Source organism: Phalacrocorax carbo, chromosome 8 (assembly GCF_963921805.1).
Source record: "Phalacrocorax carbo chromosome 8, bPhaCar2.1, whole genome shotgun sequence".
NCBI lineage: Eukaryota > Metazoa > Chordata > Aves > Suliformes > Phalacrocoracidae > Phalacrocorax > Phalacrocorax carbo.
In genome coordinates this window covers 10,730,580-10,750,407 of record NC_087520.1, presented here as the reverse complement: position 1 = coordinate 10,750,407, position 19,828 = coordinate 10,730,580, and the positions used below count along the sequence as shown (strand labels likewise).

Below are 19,828 nucleotides of genomic sequence, written 5' to 3'. Positions count from 1 at the left end.
CCCGAATACCAGCTGCTAATGGCAGCAGCAGCGTGGCCCTAGGGACCATCCCCAGAGCCCCTGCTTGGCGCAGAGCCGGGTGTGAGCAGGGCGAGTGGCAGCAGGCTGGTGGAGGGGTGCATTGGGTGTGCTGGTGCCCCCCTGCAGCCCCTTCCCTGGGGTGATGGGATGCCCGGGAGGAGCCCCCTTGGGGCTGGGAGCGGTGATGCCAAGACAGCACAGGCCATGCTGGCCATGGGGACTGAGTGGGATGGGGATGGGGATTGGGACAGGGTTCTGATGGGGATTCAGATGGGGATGGGGATGGAGTCAGAGATGTGGATGCAGATGGAGACAGGGTTAGGGTTGTGGATGTGGATGGTGATTCAGATGGGGATAGGGACAGGGATGAGGATGCAGATGGGGATGGGGTCAGAGATGCAGATGATGACAGGGATAGGGCTGGGCATGGGAATGTGGGTGCAGATGGAAACCGGGACAGGGATGGGGATGGGGACAGAGATGGGAATGGAGATGGGGATGGGGACAGGGATGGGGATGGGGTGGGGGATGGCGACAGGGATGGGGACAGGGATGGGGATGGAGACAGGGACAGGGACGGGGATGGAGATGGGCATGGGGACGGGGCCGCGGCGCCCCCTGGCCAGAAGCCGGGGCCGGGGCCGGGGCCCACCGGGGCGGTGCCGGGGCCGGTGGCGGAGGCGGCACGGGGCGGGAGGGCGGCTCCGCTCCCCCCGCTGCGGTCTCGGTTCCCATGGCGACACTTCCTGTGGCAGCCGAAAGCGGTAGTGCCGGGGAGCGCCGGGCCGGGCCGGGAGGGCTGCACCGCTCCGCACCGCACCGCGCCGCCGGCCGGGGATGCTGCGGGGCCGCGGGCCGCGCCGGTAGCGGGCTGGGCCGGGCGGTGCCAGGCATGCAGGGCAAGGCCAAGCTGCTGCTGGTCCACAACGGCCGCATGGTGAGTCCCGGCCCGGCCCGGCCCGGGGCGCCAGTCCCAATCCTCCGGGGCGGCCCCGCCCGGCGTGGGGCCGGGTACCGGGCAGGCGGGGGGGGGGGGCGGTCTGGGGCGGATAACGGGCAGGCAGGGGGCTTTGGGGCGGATAATGGGTAGGCAGAGGGATGTATGGGGCCAGGTAGCAGGCGGGCAAAGGGGTATGGGATGGATAACAGGCAGGCAGGGGGTGTGGGGCTAGGTACCGGGCAGGCAGGGGTGTATGGGGCTTGGGTATCCACAGCAGGCAGGGATGTAGAAGGGTATTAGGGCAGGCAGTGGAAAATGGGGCTGGATAACAGGCAAGCAGGGATATGTGGGGCTATGGGGATGAGGAGGCAGGGATCTGTGAGGCTGAGACAGTGATATAAGTGGGAGTGTATGGCACTGGGTTAATGGGCAAGCAGTGATGTGTGGGGCTGGGGTAAACAGGAGTCAGCAGTGCTGGGTTGCGTGGGACTGGGCAGCACAGGCAGGCCAGAGCTATGTGGGTGTGGGCAACAGGGATGGATGGGGGAGAGCAAGCAGATGACAAGATAGGGGTGTGTGGGGCTGGGTAAGGAGCATGGCAGCAGCGTGTGGGGTGGGGTGGCAGGGACAGGCAGGGGTGGGACAGTGGGGCTGGGGTAGGAGGCAGGGGAGGCAGGGAGGGGTGTGTGGGTCTGGCATGGTGACAGGCTGGAGTGCGTGGGGCTGGCAGGGTACGGGTACTGGCCAGCCAGGTCAAGGGGACCGCTTCAGTGTGGCCCCAGGCAGGCAATGAGAGGCAGCACTGTGCAGGGAGTGCTTGACTGGTCTTTGACAGTGGGGGCTCTGCCCATCTGCCTGCTTGCTTTAGGTCTTGGGGCAGGCATCTGGGGCAGCCCAGGGGTGCTGCAGGGCACTCTGTCCTGCTCTGCCCAGGGCTGGCAGCTCTGGCAGGACCCAGACCCCATTTTTGGCCATCTGCCCTCCAGTAGCCCCAGGCCCCAAGGAAGGAGGGAGCAGTCAGTTTGCCTGCCTAGGGCTGTGGTTGTCCTTCCTTCCCTCCCCTCCTCCCCTCCTCTTCCTGTGCCGGGGAGGCTGCTTCTCTCCTCCCCTGGCAGCATTGGCGGGGTTACTTCTGATAGCATCTGCCCTTTCCCAATTGCTGGCCTGGGCCCAGGGCAGCAGATGCACAGAAGGTGGGAGAAAATCTGTGCACCCCTCGTAACCTCCCACCCCTGCTCGCTGCCCACAGGCTGGGAGCCCTGTGTCCTGCTCCTGCTGTGGGGCAGCCATCCTGTTTGCAGATAACACCAGAGTGGTGTTTGCTGGCAGCCCATGTCCCTTGCTCTTGGGTTCGGACTGGCCTTGCCCTGACACTGCCACCTGCCTGGGTACCGCTCCACTGGGCCGGCAGATGCCTTGTGCCCCCTCTCACCTCTCTTCTCTCCACCCCCACAGGGCCCAGCTGTGTCAGATGGAGGTAAGGCTGCTCTTTGCTCCGGGACGGGAGGCCAGCATCATCTTCAGGGGAGGGGGAAGCCCACAGACAGTCTGGTGCCAGGGGCAAGGAGCCAGCAGAGCACCAGGTCCTGTGTCAGCACAGGCTGTGCTGTGGGCGGGTGCACAGCCAGGCCCCCACAGTGCTGGGCTGAGCCCTGTGCCAGAGACTCTCCATATCCCCCCACTCCTCCCGCACGGCCCCATGTTACCTGTCCTTCCCTTCAGGCTGCTCAGTTGGCACCCTTGGGTGCTGGGGGCTGAGGGGCTTCCTGGGGAAAGCAGAACCTGGGTACCAGCCAGCCCCAGGTTCCCTGAGGGAGTCTGTCTGTCTGTTGGTCTCATTATGCACTGGATATCTCAGATGGCTCATCTGCCCATCTCAGCCCTGCTGAATGATCCTTCCAGCATGGGGTGTCAGTGGCTGCTGTTCCCACCTGCATGCACAGGGTGTGCACAGTTATCCAGTGTTTTGGACAGGAGGAGAAGGGTGGGGAGCCTGGCAAAGCAGCACCCTGCCGCCTCCTTTGTGCCCGCTGGCTTTGCCAGGAGAGCCCTGCTTGCATACATTTACCTTCTCTTGCAAATGACCTTCTGCTCCCAGTTGCTCACCAGCCAAACCAGTTCAAAAGCTGGGGTTGCCCCTGGGAACTTCCAGCTTTTTGACTGAAGGACTCCGTTTGAATGCAAGGTCACTTTGGGTTTCCCCGAGGGAGGGTTTCCTTGGGGTTGGGACATGGGGATGACACTTTCTGTGCCCTACTCTTGCTGACTTTGTTCCTTGTCATGGCCAGAGGAGCAGAGAAGTTCAGGCACCTCACCCATCATCTGACCTTCCCTTCACATCATGTGCCCCCCATGTCCCCTTCCACCCCTGCTTTCCCTCCCCAGATGGGTGCCATCCCCATGTATGGGCTTTGTTCCCCTGGGAGATGAGTCACAGGTGGAGTCACGGTGACACCCTGGGGAGGGGAGGATGACCAGTACTGGCGGGGATGGCTGTCATGCTGGAAGGTGCAAGCTGTGGCATCATTGCACTCGATCCGCCAAGAACGCTGCTGTGATTTTCTTTGCATTCCCTACCCGGGGGCTTGCCAGCTCCGATCGGGATCAGGCAGATAAACTTGCTACAGATATGGGGTGTAATGTGGGGGTGACATTCAGTGACACCCCAGCAGCCAGAACTGACCATTTTTCTCTCTCAGAGTTAAACACCTCCAGGGCCCGTGGCAGCAACCACAGCGTGAATAGCCTGCCGGGACCACCGGCCACCTGCGGCTCCGCACAGGGCTCTGTGGCCAGCTGGGCCGAATCCTTTGAGACGCTGCTGCAGGACCGCGTGGCCGTCACTTACTTCACTGTGAGTGCTGCATCCCAGACCTCAGTCCCTGCTTCCCTTTGCCATTGGCAGCCAGCCATCCTACAGGCACGGTGCCGGCCAAGCCAGCAGCTCTCTCTTCCCTGCAGGAGTTCCTCAAGAAGGAGTTCAGCGCCGAAAACGTCTACTTCTGGCAGGCATGCGAGCGCTTCCAGCAGATCCCGGCTAGTGACACACAGCAGGTACCAGCCTCCACGCAGCCACAGTGCGAATAAGCCTGGGTCACGCAGCTGCTAGGAGGGATGTGGGCAGAGGTGGAGGTTGCTGTCGTGCCTGCATGTCCCAGGATTCTGGCAGACCCCTGTTTGGGGAGGCTGAGCCAGCTGGGTTGTCTTGTGGGAGTGATAAGGAGAAAGATGTGATGTGCATCTGAAAAGCCACAGCTGGGACTGCCTGCCCCATGGAGCAGGATGTGCTTCTTCCCCCCTGGGCAGCCAGAGGAGGAGGAGTGCTGCTGGGAGGACACAACAGCAAGGGCAGAGAGCTAGACAGGCTCATGGGGACAGAGCCATGCAGCTGGGGGGATGGTTCCTACCTCGGGCTGTACCTCTGTGGAGAGACTGTCATGTTGTGCCCAGAGCTTGGCACTGCGTGGGGACGGCTGGCTCTGATGCCCATTCTGAAGCCCAGGTACCAAGCTGGTCCCAGAGGGGACTTGGCCCCTCAGGGCTCAGGTGGCTCCATGGGATGAGCCAGGGGCTCCCCACAGGGTAGCAGTGAGGAAGGGATTCCTGGTCCCAGCCTGACTCCCTGCTCCCCCAGCTGGCCCAGGAGGCACGGCGAATCTACGATGAGTTCCTCTCCAGCCACTCAGTCAGTCCCGTGAACATTGACAAGCAGGCCTGGATTGGGGAGGACATGCTGGCCACCCCCTCCCCAGACATGTTTCGTATCCAGCAGCTCCAGGTACGAGCAGCATCTGTGCTCCAGCCCACCCTGCACATCACCCAGCATCGCTGCTGTTGCCATGGGGCCATGCCACAGGGCAGTGGCCAGACTGAGCTGTAGGTGGGCAGGGGTCTTAATCACACACATCCTCCCTTTGCAGATCTTTAACCTGATGAAGTTTGACAGCTACACGCGCTTTGTGAAATCCCCACTCTACCAGGCCTGCCTGCGGGCAGAGAGCCAGGGGCAGCCCCTGCCTGACCTGCGGCCCCACTCCCGCAGCAGCAGTCCCCCGCCTGACCTCAGCAAGGTGAGGGGGATGGGAATGGGGGACAGGGACCTGTTCCTTGGCCTGAGAAAATTGTGATGGGTCCGTCCCTGCTGCTTGGAGCAAACCCAGCCCCAGGTTGAGGACGGACAAGCGGTTTGGGGGACCGGGGAAAGGGATTGGGCAGTCTTGGATGTCCCCATGCTGAGATGCTTCTCTATTCACCCCAGAAGTCGAAGCTGAAGCTGGGCAAGTCCCTCCCACTGGGAGTGGAGACAGCAGGCAGTGGTGCCAACCGTAGCCCCCGCCGGTCCTTCAGGAAGGGAGAGCGGCGGGAGCCCTCCTGGGCAGGTAGGTGCTGTGCTGAGTGGGGCAGAGGGGTTGTGCCACCCTTGAAGGGTGCCTGTGGTCCCCACCACCCCTCTGTCTGTCCTAGAGGGGGGAGAAGGCGGTGGGAGCACCATGCTGTGGCGGGAGTCCCAGGGCTCACTTAACTCCTCAGCCAGCCTGGACCTGGGCTTCCTGTCCTCGGCCAGCACAGCCACCAGCCCCTGGACAGAGGTGAGTTGTCACCACACCAGCCCCACAGCATCACGCTGCCACTGGCTGTGCTTATCCCACCACATCCCTCCTGCAGGGCCATCGGAAGAGCCTGGGAGGCAGTGAGGCAGAACTGCCGGCCAAGCCCATGAAGTACTGCTGTGTGTACCTGCCTGATGGTACAGCCTCACTGGCCTCTGTCCGGCCTGGCCACTCCATCCGCGACATGCTGGCAGGGATATGCGAGAAGCGTGGCTTCAGCCTCCCTGATGTCAAGGTCTACCTGGTGGGGAATGAGCAGGTAGGGTGGAGCAGGGGTGGAGAGGGTGCTCCTGCCAACCAGACTGTCCCTGGGCTGGGACCATGTGCCACTCTGCTTGCTCTCTTCTGATCGTTTGGCTCTTGCAGAAAGCGCTGGTGCTAGACCAGGACTCCTCCGTGTTGGCAGACCAGGAGGTGAAGCTGGAGAACAGGATAAGCTTTGAGTGAGTGGGAGCTTCGGGGCTGATGCTGTTGCCCACATGTGTCTGGTCCGTATCACATGTGGCCTCCTGCGGTGCCCCACACCCAACCCCCAGGCAGTGCTGAACACCCTGCCTCTGCCCCTGCCTGTCCTGCCTGTCTGTGTTTGCCTGCAGACAGCCTCTTCTCCCCCTGTACAGGCTGGAGATCTCCTCCCTCAATAAGACCATCCGAATCACAGCAAAGTCAACCAAGCGCATCCGGGAAGCGCTGCAGCCCGTGCTGGGGAAGTACGGCGTGAGCATGGAGCTGGTGCTGCTGCGGCGGGTGAGGGCTCACACCTCGGTGGCACAGACCCAGCCTCCTGCAGCCAGGATGCTGTGTGTGGGGGTGGCCCAGGTTTGAGGCTTGGGCCAGGGGCTGTTGGCTGTTGGCAGTGACCAGGTGGTAGGGAGCAACAGTCCATGCCAGGGGCAACGTGCGAGCTTGTGGAGGGTCACCAGTGTCTGAGATGGGCTGTGGCACCCCACAGTGGGCCAGGAGGGACCGGTGGGTGTGCTCTGCACTGTGCAGCCTGTGACCCAGCAGAGTCTGGCCAGGGAGCTCACAGGTCCTCAGCCTGGGTGCCTTTGCTGTGCGAGAGCAAGCATGACACTGGCTGGCTCTTCCTGTTGCAGCAAGGTGAGCCAGACACCGTGGACCTGGAGAAGCTAGTCAGCACAGTGGCTGCTCAGAAACTCGTCCTGGAAACACTGGCAGGTAAGTGTCTGCCCCTCCAAGCTGTGTCCCCCCTACAGGCCAGGTCCCACACCCAGAGCACTCCCAGGGCCAGGCTGCATTCTGCTGGCCATGCCTCCTGCTTCCTGGGATGGGCTCCATCCTGTCACCAGCTGGGCCAGGACTGGGGTGCTGACCATCACTTAATTTGCAGAAATACGAGTGATGGAAAGTGCTGAGGCTGCGGCCGCCCCCTCCCCACTCCGTAGTGAGGTGAGCTCAATATCCCACCACCCCGGTCAGAGATGCCCCAACAGCTGCTGCCATGGTCCATGGGGAAGGTGTGCGATCCTGACACATGCCACGGGACCGGGCAGTGGGTGGCAAGGCGGGAACCAGGCTGTGGGAGGGCAATGGTGACATGGGCTGGGGGAACACTGCTTCCTTGCCCCATCGCTGAGGCCTGGGCTGCTCATCGCAGGAGGGAAGCTCAACAGGAACAGAGTCTGACACGCTGTGGGAGATGCCCTCATTCTCCCGGCCCCGGTCTGCAGCTGCCACGAACCTGAACCGCCGCACATACGACCTGGAAGGTGAGACCTGGCATGTCTGAAACCTGAGGGGCTGGGGCAAAACACGGGGTGAGGGTTGCAGGGCCCCCAGTTTGCTGAAGATGAGCGCAGGGTCCCACAATGCTGGGGATGTGCTATGGGGGACTTGGGGTCCCCCAGTGTGCTGGGGATGGGTGCAGGGTCCCATGGGTGCTGGCATGGAGCAGGGAGAAGGTGCAGATGCTGTGCCTGGGGCACATTCAGGGTCACGCCAGGTGGAGAGGGCAGCCGAGGCATTAGGACAGGAGCCTGAGTGCCGGGCTCAGGTGCGTGACCTGCCTTTCCCCCAGGACTGGTGGAGCTACTGAACCGTGCCCAGAGCTGCCGGGCCAATGACCAGCGTGGGTTGCTCTCCAAGGAGGACCTGGTCCTGCCTGACTTCCTTCAGCTTCCTGGGCAGCACGACAGCGCCTGCAGTGGGTCGGATCAGCCCCACACCCCTCACCCAGGCTCTGAGGGAAACGGCCATCCTCAGCCCACAGAGCCCACGCTGGCTCAGCCTGCGGTCGACCACGAGCTCCGATGAGTCCTGCTGCACGTCTGCACCTGGCACGTGGTACCCCCGGGCCATGCTGGGCTTCAACACAGGGCTCAACAGCCCTTGCCCTGCACCACTGACACTGCCCGGACTGCAGATTCATCCACATCCTGTCCCAAACTGTTGTGTCGTGTCGCTGTGAGTGGTTTAGCAGCTGCCATGCCCCTCAGTGGGGTTGCATCCTGGTGCACGTCAAGGGGGTCCTGTACATAGTTTGAACCCCTATTGCAAAGCACTTTGCAATGTCCCACGCATGCCTGGTGCTGTCCTGCCCAGTGCCTCTGCCTGTGGCAGAACTGCCCACCCAGCAAATCCTGCCTGTGCCGGGCTGGCACAGCCCCACTGACTGTTTGGGTGGGAAAGCACCCTTCCAGCCAAAGGGCTTGTGGGGTAGAGAGGGTAGGTGGGGTGGCAAGGTAGGGTCCAGCCCCAAACCCCAGTGCTGCAGGCAGGCAGGGTCAGGAGAAGGTGTGTCTGGAGCTGAGGGCTGGATCCGGTCCCTGACCCCGAGGGAACAGGGCTTCCCCTGTTGTTGATGTGCAAGTCTACCCTTCCCAGGGAAGGTAAGCATGGCCCTGCCAGCCTGTGCCCGAGGCAGGTTGTTACCGTCTGCATTGCGTGAGCATGGCTGGGCCTGATCCTGCTGCGATAGCACTGCCATTGTGGAGCAGGGTGCCTGGTTCCTGCCCCAAGCAGAAAGAGACAGAGCCAGCAGGTCGTGCTAAAGAAGCCTTCCTTGTCCCACAGGGAGGCCTTGTGTGGGCAGCTGCTGAAGCAACCCCGGAGGAACAGGTATCCGTAGTTCCCCTGCCCTGGCCCAGCTGGGGCTGTGGGTACTCGGCCCTCAGGAATAGGCCTGCCTGGTGCCAGAGGAATGCAGCATCCCTGGGTGCTGGCCATCTCAGCCTTGTGTGCAGGTACCCAGCGTGTGCCCAGCCTGGCATCCATGCTGGTGGCTGTGCTGCACTGTAACCTTGAGCCTGGCTCTGATGGACCTGGCTGCACCCTGTGGGTCCCATCCCCAGCAGCCATGTGTCTCCAGACGTCCCAGACACAGTCTGCAATGGAGGCAGCACCCCAACAGCAGCCAGGAGATCCCTCCATAGACCGTGTGTGCTGGAGCCCTTCCCTGGGTCACTGCTCTGTCACCACTGCCTGGCCAGAGGCAGAGAGGTGGCCCAAGGCAACCCCAGGGCTCGTGCAGGGACTGGGAGGGCATGTCCACCCAGGCCCACACTGCCACGGCCGGCTGCGGCCCTGCGGCCCAGGTCAGAGCCCCCCTGTGTCTCTGTGGTGCTGCTCAGTCACATCTGTGGTGTGAAACCGGGGGAAATAAAGAGCATTGCCTGGACATTGCATCCCTCTTCTTCCTCTGCTGCCGAGGCTGGATGGTGGTTTTCCCAACAGCAATGTCCCCCCAGCTCCCTCATACCCCACGGAGCCCCCCAGGGCCAGGGCAGGGCTGTAGCCAGCCCTCAGCCCCGGTGCCCTACTGCCCAGCAGCAAGGGGCAGTGCCAGGATCTTGTTTTCCCAGTACCACTGATGGTGTAGGGGACACTGCAGGGCTGACACGGCCAAGGACTTCAGCCCTGACCCTGTCAATGAGTGACAGCTGGAGCTGCCAGGGCCTCACTGGGTTAATGATTGTGGGGGCAGCTGGCCAAGGGCTCCCAGGCATGGGACAAGCGTGGGCATCGGCCTCCTGCTTGCCACAGCCTGGCATGGGGATCTGCAGGTGCCACTGTCCGTAGACAGAAGGGTTGGAAGGTCCCCAGGCCCTGCAGAGGCAGGACATGTCCCCTGCCATGGCACCTCCTGAGCATTCGGCTCCAACAGTTTGTGACTTGGCAGAGGCTCAGTGATGCTCCAGCAGTGGCATGGAGGTCCTCAGGCTGGCATGTCCGCTGGCTGTCCCTGAGCACCCTGGGGTATCCAAGGGATCTCCACTTGCTTCCCTTGTACAATCATGTCTGGCTTGTCCATGGTGGTGAGTCTCAGGAGTTCACGGTTCCAGATGAATGGGGATGTGACAGCCACAAGGCCTCTCCGTGCCCCACGCCCCACAGGCACCAGGGCTGGACGGGCCTTTGCCACTGGCTCTCCCTGAGACAGACATGGATGCAAGCTGGCCAGGCACCTTGTGGGTGGATGGAAACTTGGCCAGAGGTGTGTAAACAGCGGGTAATGATAAATGGTGTTGACGAGGTGGTGACGGCAATGCTGGCATTGCTCTGCTCCTGCCCACCCTGGCATCACACATGCTGGGAAGACACGGGCTCTGCCCCACACAGCCCTCGCAGTGCCGCCAGCTGCTCCATGCTGAGCCCCTGGCATGGGCTGAGCTGGGCCATGTGCCACTGTCACCACAAGCAGCAGGACACAGGGACCACGCCCATGCTGACATAACCCACTGCCAATGCCCTGGCGGCAAGGATGGTGCATGCCCTGGGCAGAGCCAGGTTCCTCACAGCTGATGCTTAGATGGCATGGAAGATGGTGGATGTGCCACGTGGCCTCACCTCCGGTTTGGGACACCCCAGCAGTGCCAGCACTGGGCCCTTCTCCTCTTCCTCTTCCTTTCATGCAGGGGATGAAGCATCCAGCACCAAGTGATGGAGAGCTGAGGCTGCTCCAGCATCACCCCTCAGGCACTGTGCTCCAGCACCACCCTGGCTTTTCTCCCCGCTGCCTGGCTGCTGCTTGCCCAGGGGCAATGCCGAGCCTCCTGCAGGTGAAGCAGGGTGTGCCAGCAGTGCAGTACCCTGGGGGCGTGTGCCCCATCCCACCCCAGGGCCGTGGCTGACGTGGGATGCCGCGGGATTACCCATTAACTGCAGGAATTTCTGGGGAGGAGGTGAGCAGCGAGCGGAGGCGAGGGGCAACACAGGGCTCCTTAGACTTTGCTCTTGGCGTGCATATAAAGGTCTGCAGTGCACTGCGGGCCACTTTGCTGGGGGGACGCGTGGATGTGGCATGTGGACATGGCACTGCTCTGAGTGCCCGGCCAGCCCCAGGTGAGCAGGGCACTGGGCAGGAGGGGTCCCCTCCTCGTGTCCCCTCCACCTGGGCTGCCTGCCCTTGTGGGAGCTCACTGGGGTGGTACAACAGTGGCTGGTGGCCCAGGGGACTATCAGGTGATGGGATGGTCCTCCTTGGTGGTGCCAGCACTGCAGGGATTCTGAGGGCTGGTGGTTGTCAGTGCAGCACAGCTGTGGCTCCACCGTAGTGACCTGCAGCTGCCTCTGCTCAGCCTCAGCAGGAGTGATGCTGCCCTACAGGAGGGAGAGCCCGGCCCTGCCTCGCTGCCCAGTGCGGGGAGGAAGGGTGGTGCATGCACCCCAGTTTGCCTACTGCCCCAGCCCACAAGGTAGGTGCCCCCAGCTCTCCTCCTCCTCCTCTTCCTTTCCCCACCGGGCTCAGTACTGCTTCTGGCCAAATCCTGGCCTGGGCAGTGCCCAGCTCTCCTCTGCAGGGGGGGTCCCCGCAAGGATGGGACCGTAACATGGTGCCCCCTCTTCACAGCTCTGCACCGGCTGCCAGGTGCCCATGCCTGCACCTTCACCGTCAGTGCGGTGCCTTGCCCTGACCATGGCTTCCCCTGCCCTGGCTCCCCGGGGCGCCTGGGTGAGGGCAGGGAGCGGTACGAGCTGGATGCACTGCCCTGGCAGGGGCCCCGGCTGGGCTTGGATGAGCTGCAGAAGCCAGGTGAGACCCCTGGGGTGTGCCCCCCAAGGCACAATGCACCCAGGTTGGTGAGAACCCTAGAGACCTGCTGGAGGCACCCAGGGGGGGCCATGGGGGTGCCAGGAGAGCCCATGCTTTGCCCCTGGGACTGGTAGCAATTCCTGCTGCTCCCTGTGCCAGGCCTCACTCACCCCAGATGGAGCCCCAGCATGGTGGGCTGCCTGCCAGCAGCGGAGACCCTCAGGGTGCCATGGGCAGAGCTGAGGGGCAATGGAGGTGGTCACCACAAGGTGTTCCAGGCTGGAAGGATGTGGAGGGGACCTGGGAAGTGGTGGCATAGCTGGGGACATTAGCACCATCCCACCGGGGACACAGGAAGATGGTGTGGGCCTATGGGAGCCTGGGGAGCCAGGGCCATGCTGCAGCTGGTGTTTAACACTCTCTCTTGTCTTGCACAGAGCTGGGGTGCTGGGTCAAGGTCCAGTCCATCTGTGTCTCCCTTCTCAAGGTGCCCCTGATGTTCGGGTTCCTGTACCTCTTTGTGTGCTCCCTGGATGTGCTCAGCTCTGCCTTTCAGCTGGCTGGAGGTAGGGTGGCAGGGGCACCTGGGTGGCTGGTGGCACCCACTGTGCCAGCACCCTGCCACTCATGCTCTCTCACAGGTAAGGTAGCCGGGGACATCTTCAAGGACAATGCCATCCTCTCCAACCCAGTGGCTGGGCTGGTGGTGGGCATCCTGGTGACAGTGCTGGTGCAGAGCTCCTCCACCTCCACCTCCATAATCGTCAGCATGGTCTCCTCGGGGCGTGAGTGCACCCATGGGGTTCCCTGGGACCTGAGGATGGGGGATGGCGTGGCTGGACAGGGTCATGCTGAGCTGGGCCATGCTGGGCTAGCAGGACTCTGTTCCCAGTGCTGGAAGTACGCTCTGCCATACCCATCATCATGGGCTCCAACATCGGCACCTCTGTCACCAACACCATCGTGGCCCTCATGCAGGCTGGTGACCGCAGTGAGTTCAAACGGTGAGAGCTGGTCAGGGCAGAGGGGACTGGGGGGGCTGGGGGCTGCTCCCAGGGGCCACCCCATGCCAACAGGCTCTTCTGTGCAGGGCCTTTGCTGGTGCGACGGTGCATGACTGCTTCAACTGGCTGTCGGTGCTGGTCCTGCTGCCACTGGAGGTGGTGAGCGGGTACCTGCACCATGTCACCCATCTGGTCGTGGCCACCTTCAACATCCGCACTGGGAAGGATGCCCCTGACCTGCTGAAGATCATCACAGAGCCCTTCACCAAGCTAATCATTCAGGTCTCCTCAGCCGTGGTGTCCCCAGGCTGGTGGTGATCCCCCAGCATCGCTGTCTGTGTGTTGGTGGCAATGTCCCCAGCACTAGTGTCCCTTTGATGGTGGTCATGTCCATGTCCCCAGGCTAGCAGTGGTGTCCCCATCCCAGTGAAGAAGTCCCCTAGCTGGGGGTGCTGTCAGCCCCCGAGGGCCCTCTCCAGTGTGTGTGTCGTTGCAGCTGGACAAGTCAGTGATCACGGGCATTGCAATGGGGGATGAGAGCCTGCGCAACCGGAGCCTCATTCGTGTCTGGTGTGGCCCTGCACCCCCACAGGTGAGGGGCCCGTGGCCCTGCTGGAGCCACCAAACAATCCCACGGAGAGTGAGTGGTGGGCAGGGACTGGCAAGGATTCCGTGGTGCCAGCTGCAGCCCACCCTTTCCCTGCAGATGGCTGCCTTGGGGCTTGGGTCCCCCCCGAACTGCACAGCCCTCGACCACTGCAGCACTAAGGGCATTAAGAGCCTCCACAACGCCACCAGGCAGGAGTGTGAGTGGGTGCAGGGGGCTTGGGCAAGGCCAGGGGCACGGGGCTGTGGAGTTGCAGTTGGGGCTGGGGGGCCCTATGTGGGATGAAGGAATGCTGGGCGTGGGGCTGGAGTCATGATGTGGGGCGGGGCTGGGAGATGTTGGGGCTGGGGTCCAGGGGTGGGGCTGTTGGGGGGGGGGCAGGTTTGTGAGCAGGGCCAGGCTGGCCCCAGCCCCTCACCCAGCCTTGCTGTGGGATAGGTGAACACCTCTTCACCAACACGCCACTGCCCGACCTGGCCGTGGGGCTGGTGCTGCTGGCCGGGTCCCTCATCGTGCTCTGCACCTGCCTCATCCTCCTGGTCAAACTCCTCAACTCCCTGCTCAAGGGGCAGGTGGCCAAAGCCATCCAGAAGGTCATCAACACTGGTGAGTGGGACAGGGACCACTGTGGGGTGAGTGGGATGGGCCCCTCCCTGCTCTGCAGCCACCCAGCCCCAGCCCCATCTGCCACCCTCAGACCCATCCCTGCCTGACCCGAATCCCCATCCCTGCCTGGACCCCCATGTCCCCTGCCTGCTCCTGATCCCTGTTCTGCTTAGGGCTGTCACGGCTTCCCTGGTGTCCACATCTTCCTACCCCAGCTGTCCTGGCCACCAGCCACCAGCCTGACCCCATACCCACAGCCCAGCCCCCACAGCCCCCTCCCCAGCACCACATAGGAGCTCTGGGCTGCTCCCAGCTGATGTGTCCATGCCCGTGTCCATGCTTGTGTCCATGCCCTTGCCCGTGGCCATGTCGTGGCAGACCTCCCACACCCACTCAGCTGGCTCACTGGGTACTTCGCCATGGTGGTGGGTGCTGGGATGACCTTCGTGGTGCAGAGCAGCTCTGTCTTCACCTCAGCCATCACACCCCTGATCGGTGAGTCCTGGCCAAGCACGTGCTGGCCTCCCCCACAATGGCCCGTGGGTGCTGGGGTGCTCAGAGGGGCGCTCAGAGCCCTGCCTCCCTGGGAGAGCATGGGGACAGCACTGGTGAGGAGCAATGGGACAGGATGGGGTGCCTATCCTGCAGGCCTGGGGGTGATCAGCATAGAGCGCGCCTATCCACTGACCCTGGGATCCAACATTGGCACCACCACCACCGCCATCCTGGCTGCCCTGGCCAGCCCAGGGGACAAGCTGGCCAGCTCCTTCCAGGTACAGGCAGCCCAGGGCCATGGCCAGGCTGGCAGGGGGGGACCGGGCAAGACAGGGGCTGGGGGAAGCCTGCATGCCTGGCCCAACAGGGATGCCACCCCTGCAGATCGCCCTTTGCCACTTCTTCTTCAACATCTCTGGCATCCTTCTGTGGTACCCGGTGCCCTTCACCCGCCTGCCCATCCGCATGGCCAAGGCACTGGGTGAGCGCACGGCCAAGTACCGCTGGTTTGCCGTGCTGTACCTCATCGTCTGCTTCCTCCTGCTGCCCTCCCTCATCTTTGGCATCTCCATGGCGGGCTGGCAGGCACTGGTGGGGGTGGGTGCACCCTTCCTCGGCCTCCTCTTCTTCGTGGGGCTGGTGAACGCTCTGCAGGTGCGCAGCCCCGGCCGCCTGCCCAAATGGCTGCAGACCTGGGACTTCCTCCCTGCCTGGATGCACTCGCTGCAGCCCCTTGACCGGCTCATCACCCGGGCCACCCTCTGCTGCACCGACCGCTGCCGCAGCCCCGAGGGCTGGGAGGAGCGCGAGGGCCATCCCCGTGACAAGGCCAGGCTGGGGCTGGACAACCCTGCACTCGCCTACCCTGAGGATGTGACCAGCCCCGCTCTCCGGGTGGGCTCTCCTCACCCACCCCTGCATGGTGCCACCCGGCTCTAGCCGGCACCAGTTTCCCGGGCTGCTGCTCCCATGGCTGCCCGGTTTCCACCATCCCCACTCAGCTGGTGTCTAATAAATGCCAAGCGCCTGCACCCCGGGTGTGTGTCTCTGGCTCCTGTCTCTGCAAACCCTGCCAGAGGGACAGCCAGAGCTACAGGTGCCAGATGCCCACTATCTACCCCCACATCCACACACCACCACTGCACACCCAGCCCCATACAAATTCCCGGTGCTGGGGATGCACCAAATGTACTGCCAGGGGTGTGGGGGTACACACTGATGATGCTGCAGCCAAACCCTGTGCCTGTGGTTTACAGCCAGCCTGTACCAATGTGCTGCAGGCAGCATCTTCCTCCACGTGCCTTGTCTCCAGAGGGCTGAGCTGGCAGGGTCCATGCTGCACCGTTTGGTGTCACAGCAGTGTGTCAGTGAACCAGGCACAGCACACGGCAGCTGGTAAGGTGCTCTGGTTCTGTTGGGCTGGGGCTCTGTGGGCTGTTGACTTGGCATAGCCAGGGAGTGCCCCTGACCCACCAGGTACCCTGATGCCCATGGCAGGACCCCACCCGCCGTGGTGACCTTGGCAGGAGCCCTTTAAGTGTTGGCAATAACTGCTTCTCCCACTGCCCACAGATGCTTGGGCTTCTGCCAGGATATCAGCCAGTCCCTCCCTCCCTCCTTCCCGCCCGCCTTCCTCCCAGGCTGGGACCAGTGGAGGCAGCGGGGCTGCCGTGGGAGCTGCTACGGGGCTCCTGGCACTGCCATCACTCCTCCGTGCCTGGCTGGGAGGCCACCGGGCCAGGAGGACCTCTGCATTGCTGTCAGACCGGGTCGGTACGGGAACAGTGGCGGCTGGGATGCTCCCCTGGGGACTTGGTGATGCCAGGGCTGTGCCATGAGATGCGGCGGGGCTGGTGAGCGGGGGGTGTGTGTGCGGCGGGGGGCTGACCCATGGGACTTTGTCTGCCTGAGGGGCCAGGCCAGCATGGAGCCAGCTGGCACCCTCCCCAACACCTCCAGTAACGGCAGTGGTGCCAGCAGCGCCCCACACTCACCCGCAGCCACAGGACTCATCCTGCTGGCTGCCCTGGCCGTCCTGCTGGCCACACTGGTGGGCAACACACTGGTGGTGGTGGCCATCTCCACCAGCCGGGCCCTGCGGGCCCCACAGAACCTCTTCCTGGTGTCCCTGGCCTCGGCAGACATCCTGGTGGCTGTCCTTGTCCTGCCCTTCTCGTTGGCCAACGAGGTGATGGGCTACTGGTATTTTGGCGGCCTGTGGTGCAGCCTGTACCTGGCGCTGGACGTGCTGCTCTGCACCGCCTCCATCGGGCACCTCTGTGCCATTAGCCTTGACCGCTACTGGGCTGTCACCCGGGCAGCCCGCCTCAACCTGCGCCGCAGCCCCAGGCGGGTGAAGGGGATGATTGGGGCGGTCTGGGCAGCAGCTGCTCTGGTGGCACTGCCACCGCTCTTGTGGGCCCAGCCAGGGGGCCGGGAATGCCAGCTGAGCCAGGAGACCTGGTACGTGCTTGCCTCCTGCGCCGCCTCCTTCTTTGCCCCCTGCCTCGTCATGATCGCCGTCTACTGCCGCATTTACCACCTGACTGCCCAGCGGACGGCGGCAGTCCTCGCCACCCATGCCCCGCGCCCTGCTGGTGCCAACAAGAAGGGGCCAGGGATCGGGATACCAGGCTGGCGACGCCGGAGCCAGAACCAGAGCGTGTTGTTGTGCCGGCAGCGGCTGGTGCGGGCGCGGGAGCGGCGCTTCACTGTTGTGCTGGCCGTAGTGATGGGGGCCTTTGTGCTGTGCTGGTTCCCCTTCTTCTTCACCTACAGCCTGGGGGCTGTCTGTGGGGAGGGCTGCCATATCTCCAAGCCCCTCTTCAGCTTCTTCTTCTGGATCGGCTACTGCAACAGCAGCCTCAACCCCCTCATCTACACCCTCTTCAACCGGGACTTCCGCGCCGCCTTCCGCCGGCTCCTTGCCATCCGCCGCTGGCACCGCACCTAAGGCCCTGCTGGGACACCGGGGACATGGCCCCCAGCCCTGCTCGCTGCTGGCAGTGCCTGGCCTCACCACGGACTCTGGACTGCCATGCTGGTGTTGCACTTTGAGGTACTTTTGGAAACATGGGGTTGAATAAAATGAGACCAAAGCCTGTGCCTGGGGCTGGCATCTGCCTCTCGTCAGCACCCATCACCAGCACCCATCATTACCTGGGTCACCCCCCACACTCTTTGCAGCATAGGTGACCCACTGGAGGTGACAAGTCGCCATGGCAGTTCCAATGAGTCTGCAGTGCTGCCAGGCAGACCCCAGGTCCTCTGCACACCCTTGGCCCCAGCATCCTCTTGCACAGGGAACAGACCCCATGTCGGCTGTGGGGGGGGATGAAAGCCCTGATGTGGCAGCATCACAGGCACCAGCCTGAGCTGACCGTGCCACTGCAGCAGCCCAGTCCAAGCCCTGTGCCTCTCTGACGAGGCTGTTCCTCCAGCTGCCCATCAGCACGTAGCTGTGCTGAACTGCACTGTGGTGGCTCTGTGGAGGCACATATGTACCCCATGGTGGGGTATGAGGTCCGTGAGGCTAAGGCAGGACACCCAATATCCTGCTTGGGGATCTTGCTGCAGTAAGGGAAGGAGGAATGACATCCCAGTGCTGGAAAGGCCTTCCTCCCTTGGGAGAGTGTGGGAGATGGGACCATGTGGGAACAGGCTCTGGCACAGCTCAAGGTGCAAGGGGTCATGAGGGCAACCATGGGGTGAAGACCTGGGGGTAACCACATTCCCCCAGGGGCAGCAGCTGCCCTGTGCCCACCCTGCCTGGCTCCCTGCCCTGCTCTGCACAGAAACCCAGGGATCAGGGGCCACACTCCACTTCTCCAGCTTTGCTGCTCAAAATAGAAAATCTCAAAACATCAGACTTTCACTCAGCTAAAAACAGCTGCCGGCGCCTGGGAGCTGGAGCCTAAGGAACGCTGGCCCCCATCAGGCCCTGCCAGGGCGGATGCAGCTCGACAACAGAGTCCAGGGCGCTGAAAGGGATGGGGGTACTCGCAGCAGTGAGGACCTGCAGGCCATCCCCTGTGCCCGCTGGCCCTGTGTGTGGAGGCTCATGACATGAGCTTTGGGACCAGTGGAGGCTCCCAGTGGGGATTGTGCCAGGGCAGGGGCCTGGTGTTGATCCTCCGGAGGCGGCCAGCCCTGGCAGTTGGAGCTGCGCTGGCGCTGTCTGCGGAAGGAGCTGCCCTATCGCTGCTGCCTGGCTTCCCCTCCCGTGGCTGCCTTTGCCTTTTCACAATTAAACAGCATTTTCCTTCTAAAAATACCTAGGGAGATGAGGGCGCCTGATGGGGACTCAGCAAGGCCAGTTTGGTCGGCAAGAAGTGGCACTGAGGGGCACCAGCCCTGTGGGCAGCACCCTGGAGCCCTGCTGTGCCCTGGCTCGTGCACCCATCCCTTACCCTTGCCTGGCACCACTGGGGCTGGCCAGGGGACCAGGCACCATCCGTCCTCCTGGGCATGAATGCACAGCTCTGGGACAGTCACAGGGCAGGCAGGGCTGGGGACCAGCTGGAGTGGAGGCATGCAGGGACACCCCTCCTTGGGCAAGGAGATGCCGGCACATCCAGCCTGTGCTGGCATCGGGACAACATCCAAGCCACCAAAGGGAATTTCAGGTTGATGTCCAAAACATCAAATCCCAAGGGCTGGTTGGAATCTGGGAGTGCCTGCGCCCCCTTTCACCCCAGGCCCTACCGGGGTGCTGGGGCGCTCCAGGAAGAACTCCCCCACCAAGCATCTCCCACCGTATTGCCATCCAGTATAATGTACTGCCTGCAGAGGGGTCCAGTAGCTCACTTCATCTGTCCACAGTGGCTCTTTCCATCCCAAGTTTCTACAAAGTCTGTTTTATCCACCACAGTGTGACCCTTATTCCTGCCCCTCTCGTGAGCCACCATGACCCCAGTACCGCTGGCAAAGCAGCACCCCTCAAAGTGCTGATTAGGCCTGCCCAACTGCAGCAACTGCATTTGTCTGCCTGGAATTGCATCCTGCATTTTCAGGTTCTTTCCTCAATTTCTCAAGATTATTTTTAATTACTCCTCTGACAGGCTCGCGTTTGGAGCCCTCTCCCTCTCCAGCCACATCTACTCTGCAGAGCTAAATAACAGAGTGCCAGTTCCACTACCTGGGCTGCCACTGGCTCTGCTGGGGACACCAGAACCCCTCTGGACACTCATGCTGCTCTGGCAGTGCCCCATGGCCAATGACTCTTGCCGGTGGTGGGAATGGTGCTCCAAAATGCTGCTGGGTAGAAACCAAAAGTAGCAACCTCAGAGTTAAGCGTGCAAATGCATGGAAACAAAGTAATTGCATTTGAAGCTCAAAAGTAAGTGCCACCTTTAAAAGGGAAGCAGCTCTAAAAGAAGAAAGCTGGCAGTGTGAGCTCATCCCTCATGGCAGAGTGATACAGGAGATCACCTCCAACATACGGCAGAGCAAAGCATCCTCCTCCTCATTGTCACTGCAGGTTCATAACCAGAAGATGCGATGCCTGATCTCCCATGGATGCTGAAGGGCCTGGCAGACCACAGTCAGTACTGA

The 19,828-nt window shown here is 62.7% G+C and overlaps 3 protein-coding genes across 9 annotated transcripts; all 3 read left to right on the top strand.

The window, feature by feature from the left end:
* Positions 1-735: 735 nt before the first annotated feature.
* RGS14 (regulator of G protein signaling 14) lies at positions 736-9,208 on the top strand. 2 transcript variants are annotated; one of them, XM_064458672.1, is made up of 15 exons: positions 737-958; positions 2,417-2,438; positions 3,661-3,815; positions 3,923-4,015; positions 4,596-4,739; positions 4,882-5,031; positions 5,220-5,340; positions 5,426-5,550; positions 5,627-5,830; positions 5,938-6,014; positions 6,192-6,318; positions 6,669-6,750; positions 6,923-6,981; positions 7,190-7,301; positions 7,610-9,208. In XM_064458672.1, exons 1-15 carry the CDS (start codon positions 755-757, stop codon positions 7,843-7,845), a joined length of 1,911 nt encoding a protein of 636 aa, XP_064314742.1. In that variant the 5' UTR covers positions 737-754; the 3' UTR covers positions 7,846-9,208. The 2 variants fall into 2 exon arrangements, with proteins under 2 accessions (XP_064314743.1, XP_064314742.1); XM_064458673.1 differs by lacking the exon at positions 4,596-4,739 and having other exon boundaries at positions 736-958.
* Positions 9,209-10,703: 1,495 nt separating this feature from the next.
* Positions 10,704-15,310, top strand: SLC34A1 (solute carrier family 34 member 1). Of its 6 annotated transcripts, none has more exons than XM_064458670.1 (13): positions 10,704-10,872; positions 11,058-11,225; positions 11,381-11,563; positions 12,001-12,129; positions 12,205-12,348; positions 12,456-12,567; positions 12,654-12,849; positions 13,064-13,159; positions 13,274-13,373; positions 13,613-13,780; positions 14,159-14,275; positions 14,429-14,553; positions 14,660-15,310. In XM_064458670.1, the coding sequence occupies exons 2-13, from the start codon at positions 11,123-11,125 to the stop codon at positions 15,212-15,214; spliced, it is 2,028 nt and encodes a 675-aa protein (XP_064314740.1). In that variant the 5' UTR covers positions 10,704-10,872; positions 11,058-11,122; the 3' UTR covers positions 15,215-15,310. The 6 variants fall into 6 exon arrangements, with proteins under 6 accessions (XP_064314740.1, XP_064314736.1, XP_064314735.1 ...); XM_064458666.1 differs by having other exon boundaries at positions 10,784-10,872; positions 11,063-11,225; XM_064458665.1 differs by having other exon boundaries at positions 10,789-10,872; positions 11,109-11,225.
* An 85-nt stretch (positions 15,311-15,395) lies between these two features.
* LOC135314688 (alpha-2C adrenergic receptor-like) lies at positions 15,396-17,374 on the top strand. The gene has a single exon (XM_064458671.1). It carries the CDS (start codon positions 16,110-16,112, stop codon positions 17,226-17,228), a length of 1,119 nt encoding a protein of 372 aa, XP_064314741.1. The 5' UTR covers positions 15,396-16,109; the 3' UTR covers positions 17,229-17,374.
* The last annotated feature ends 2,454 nt before the right edge of the window (positions 17,375-19,828 follow it).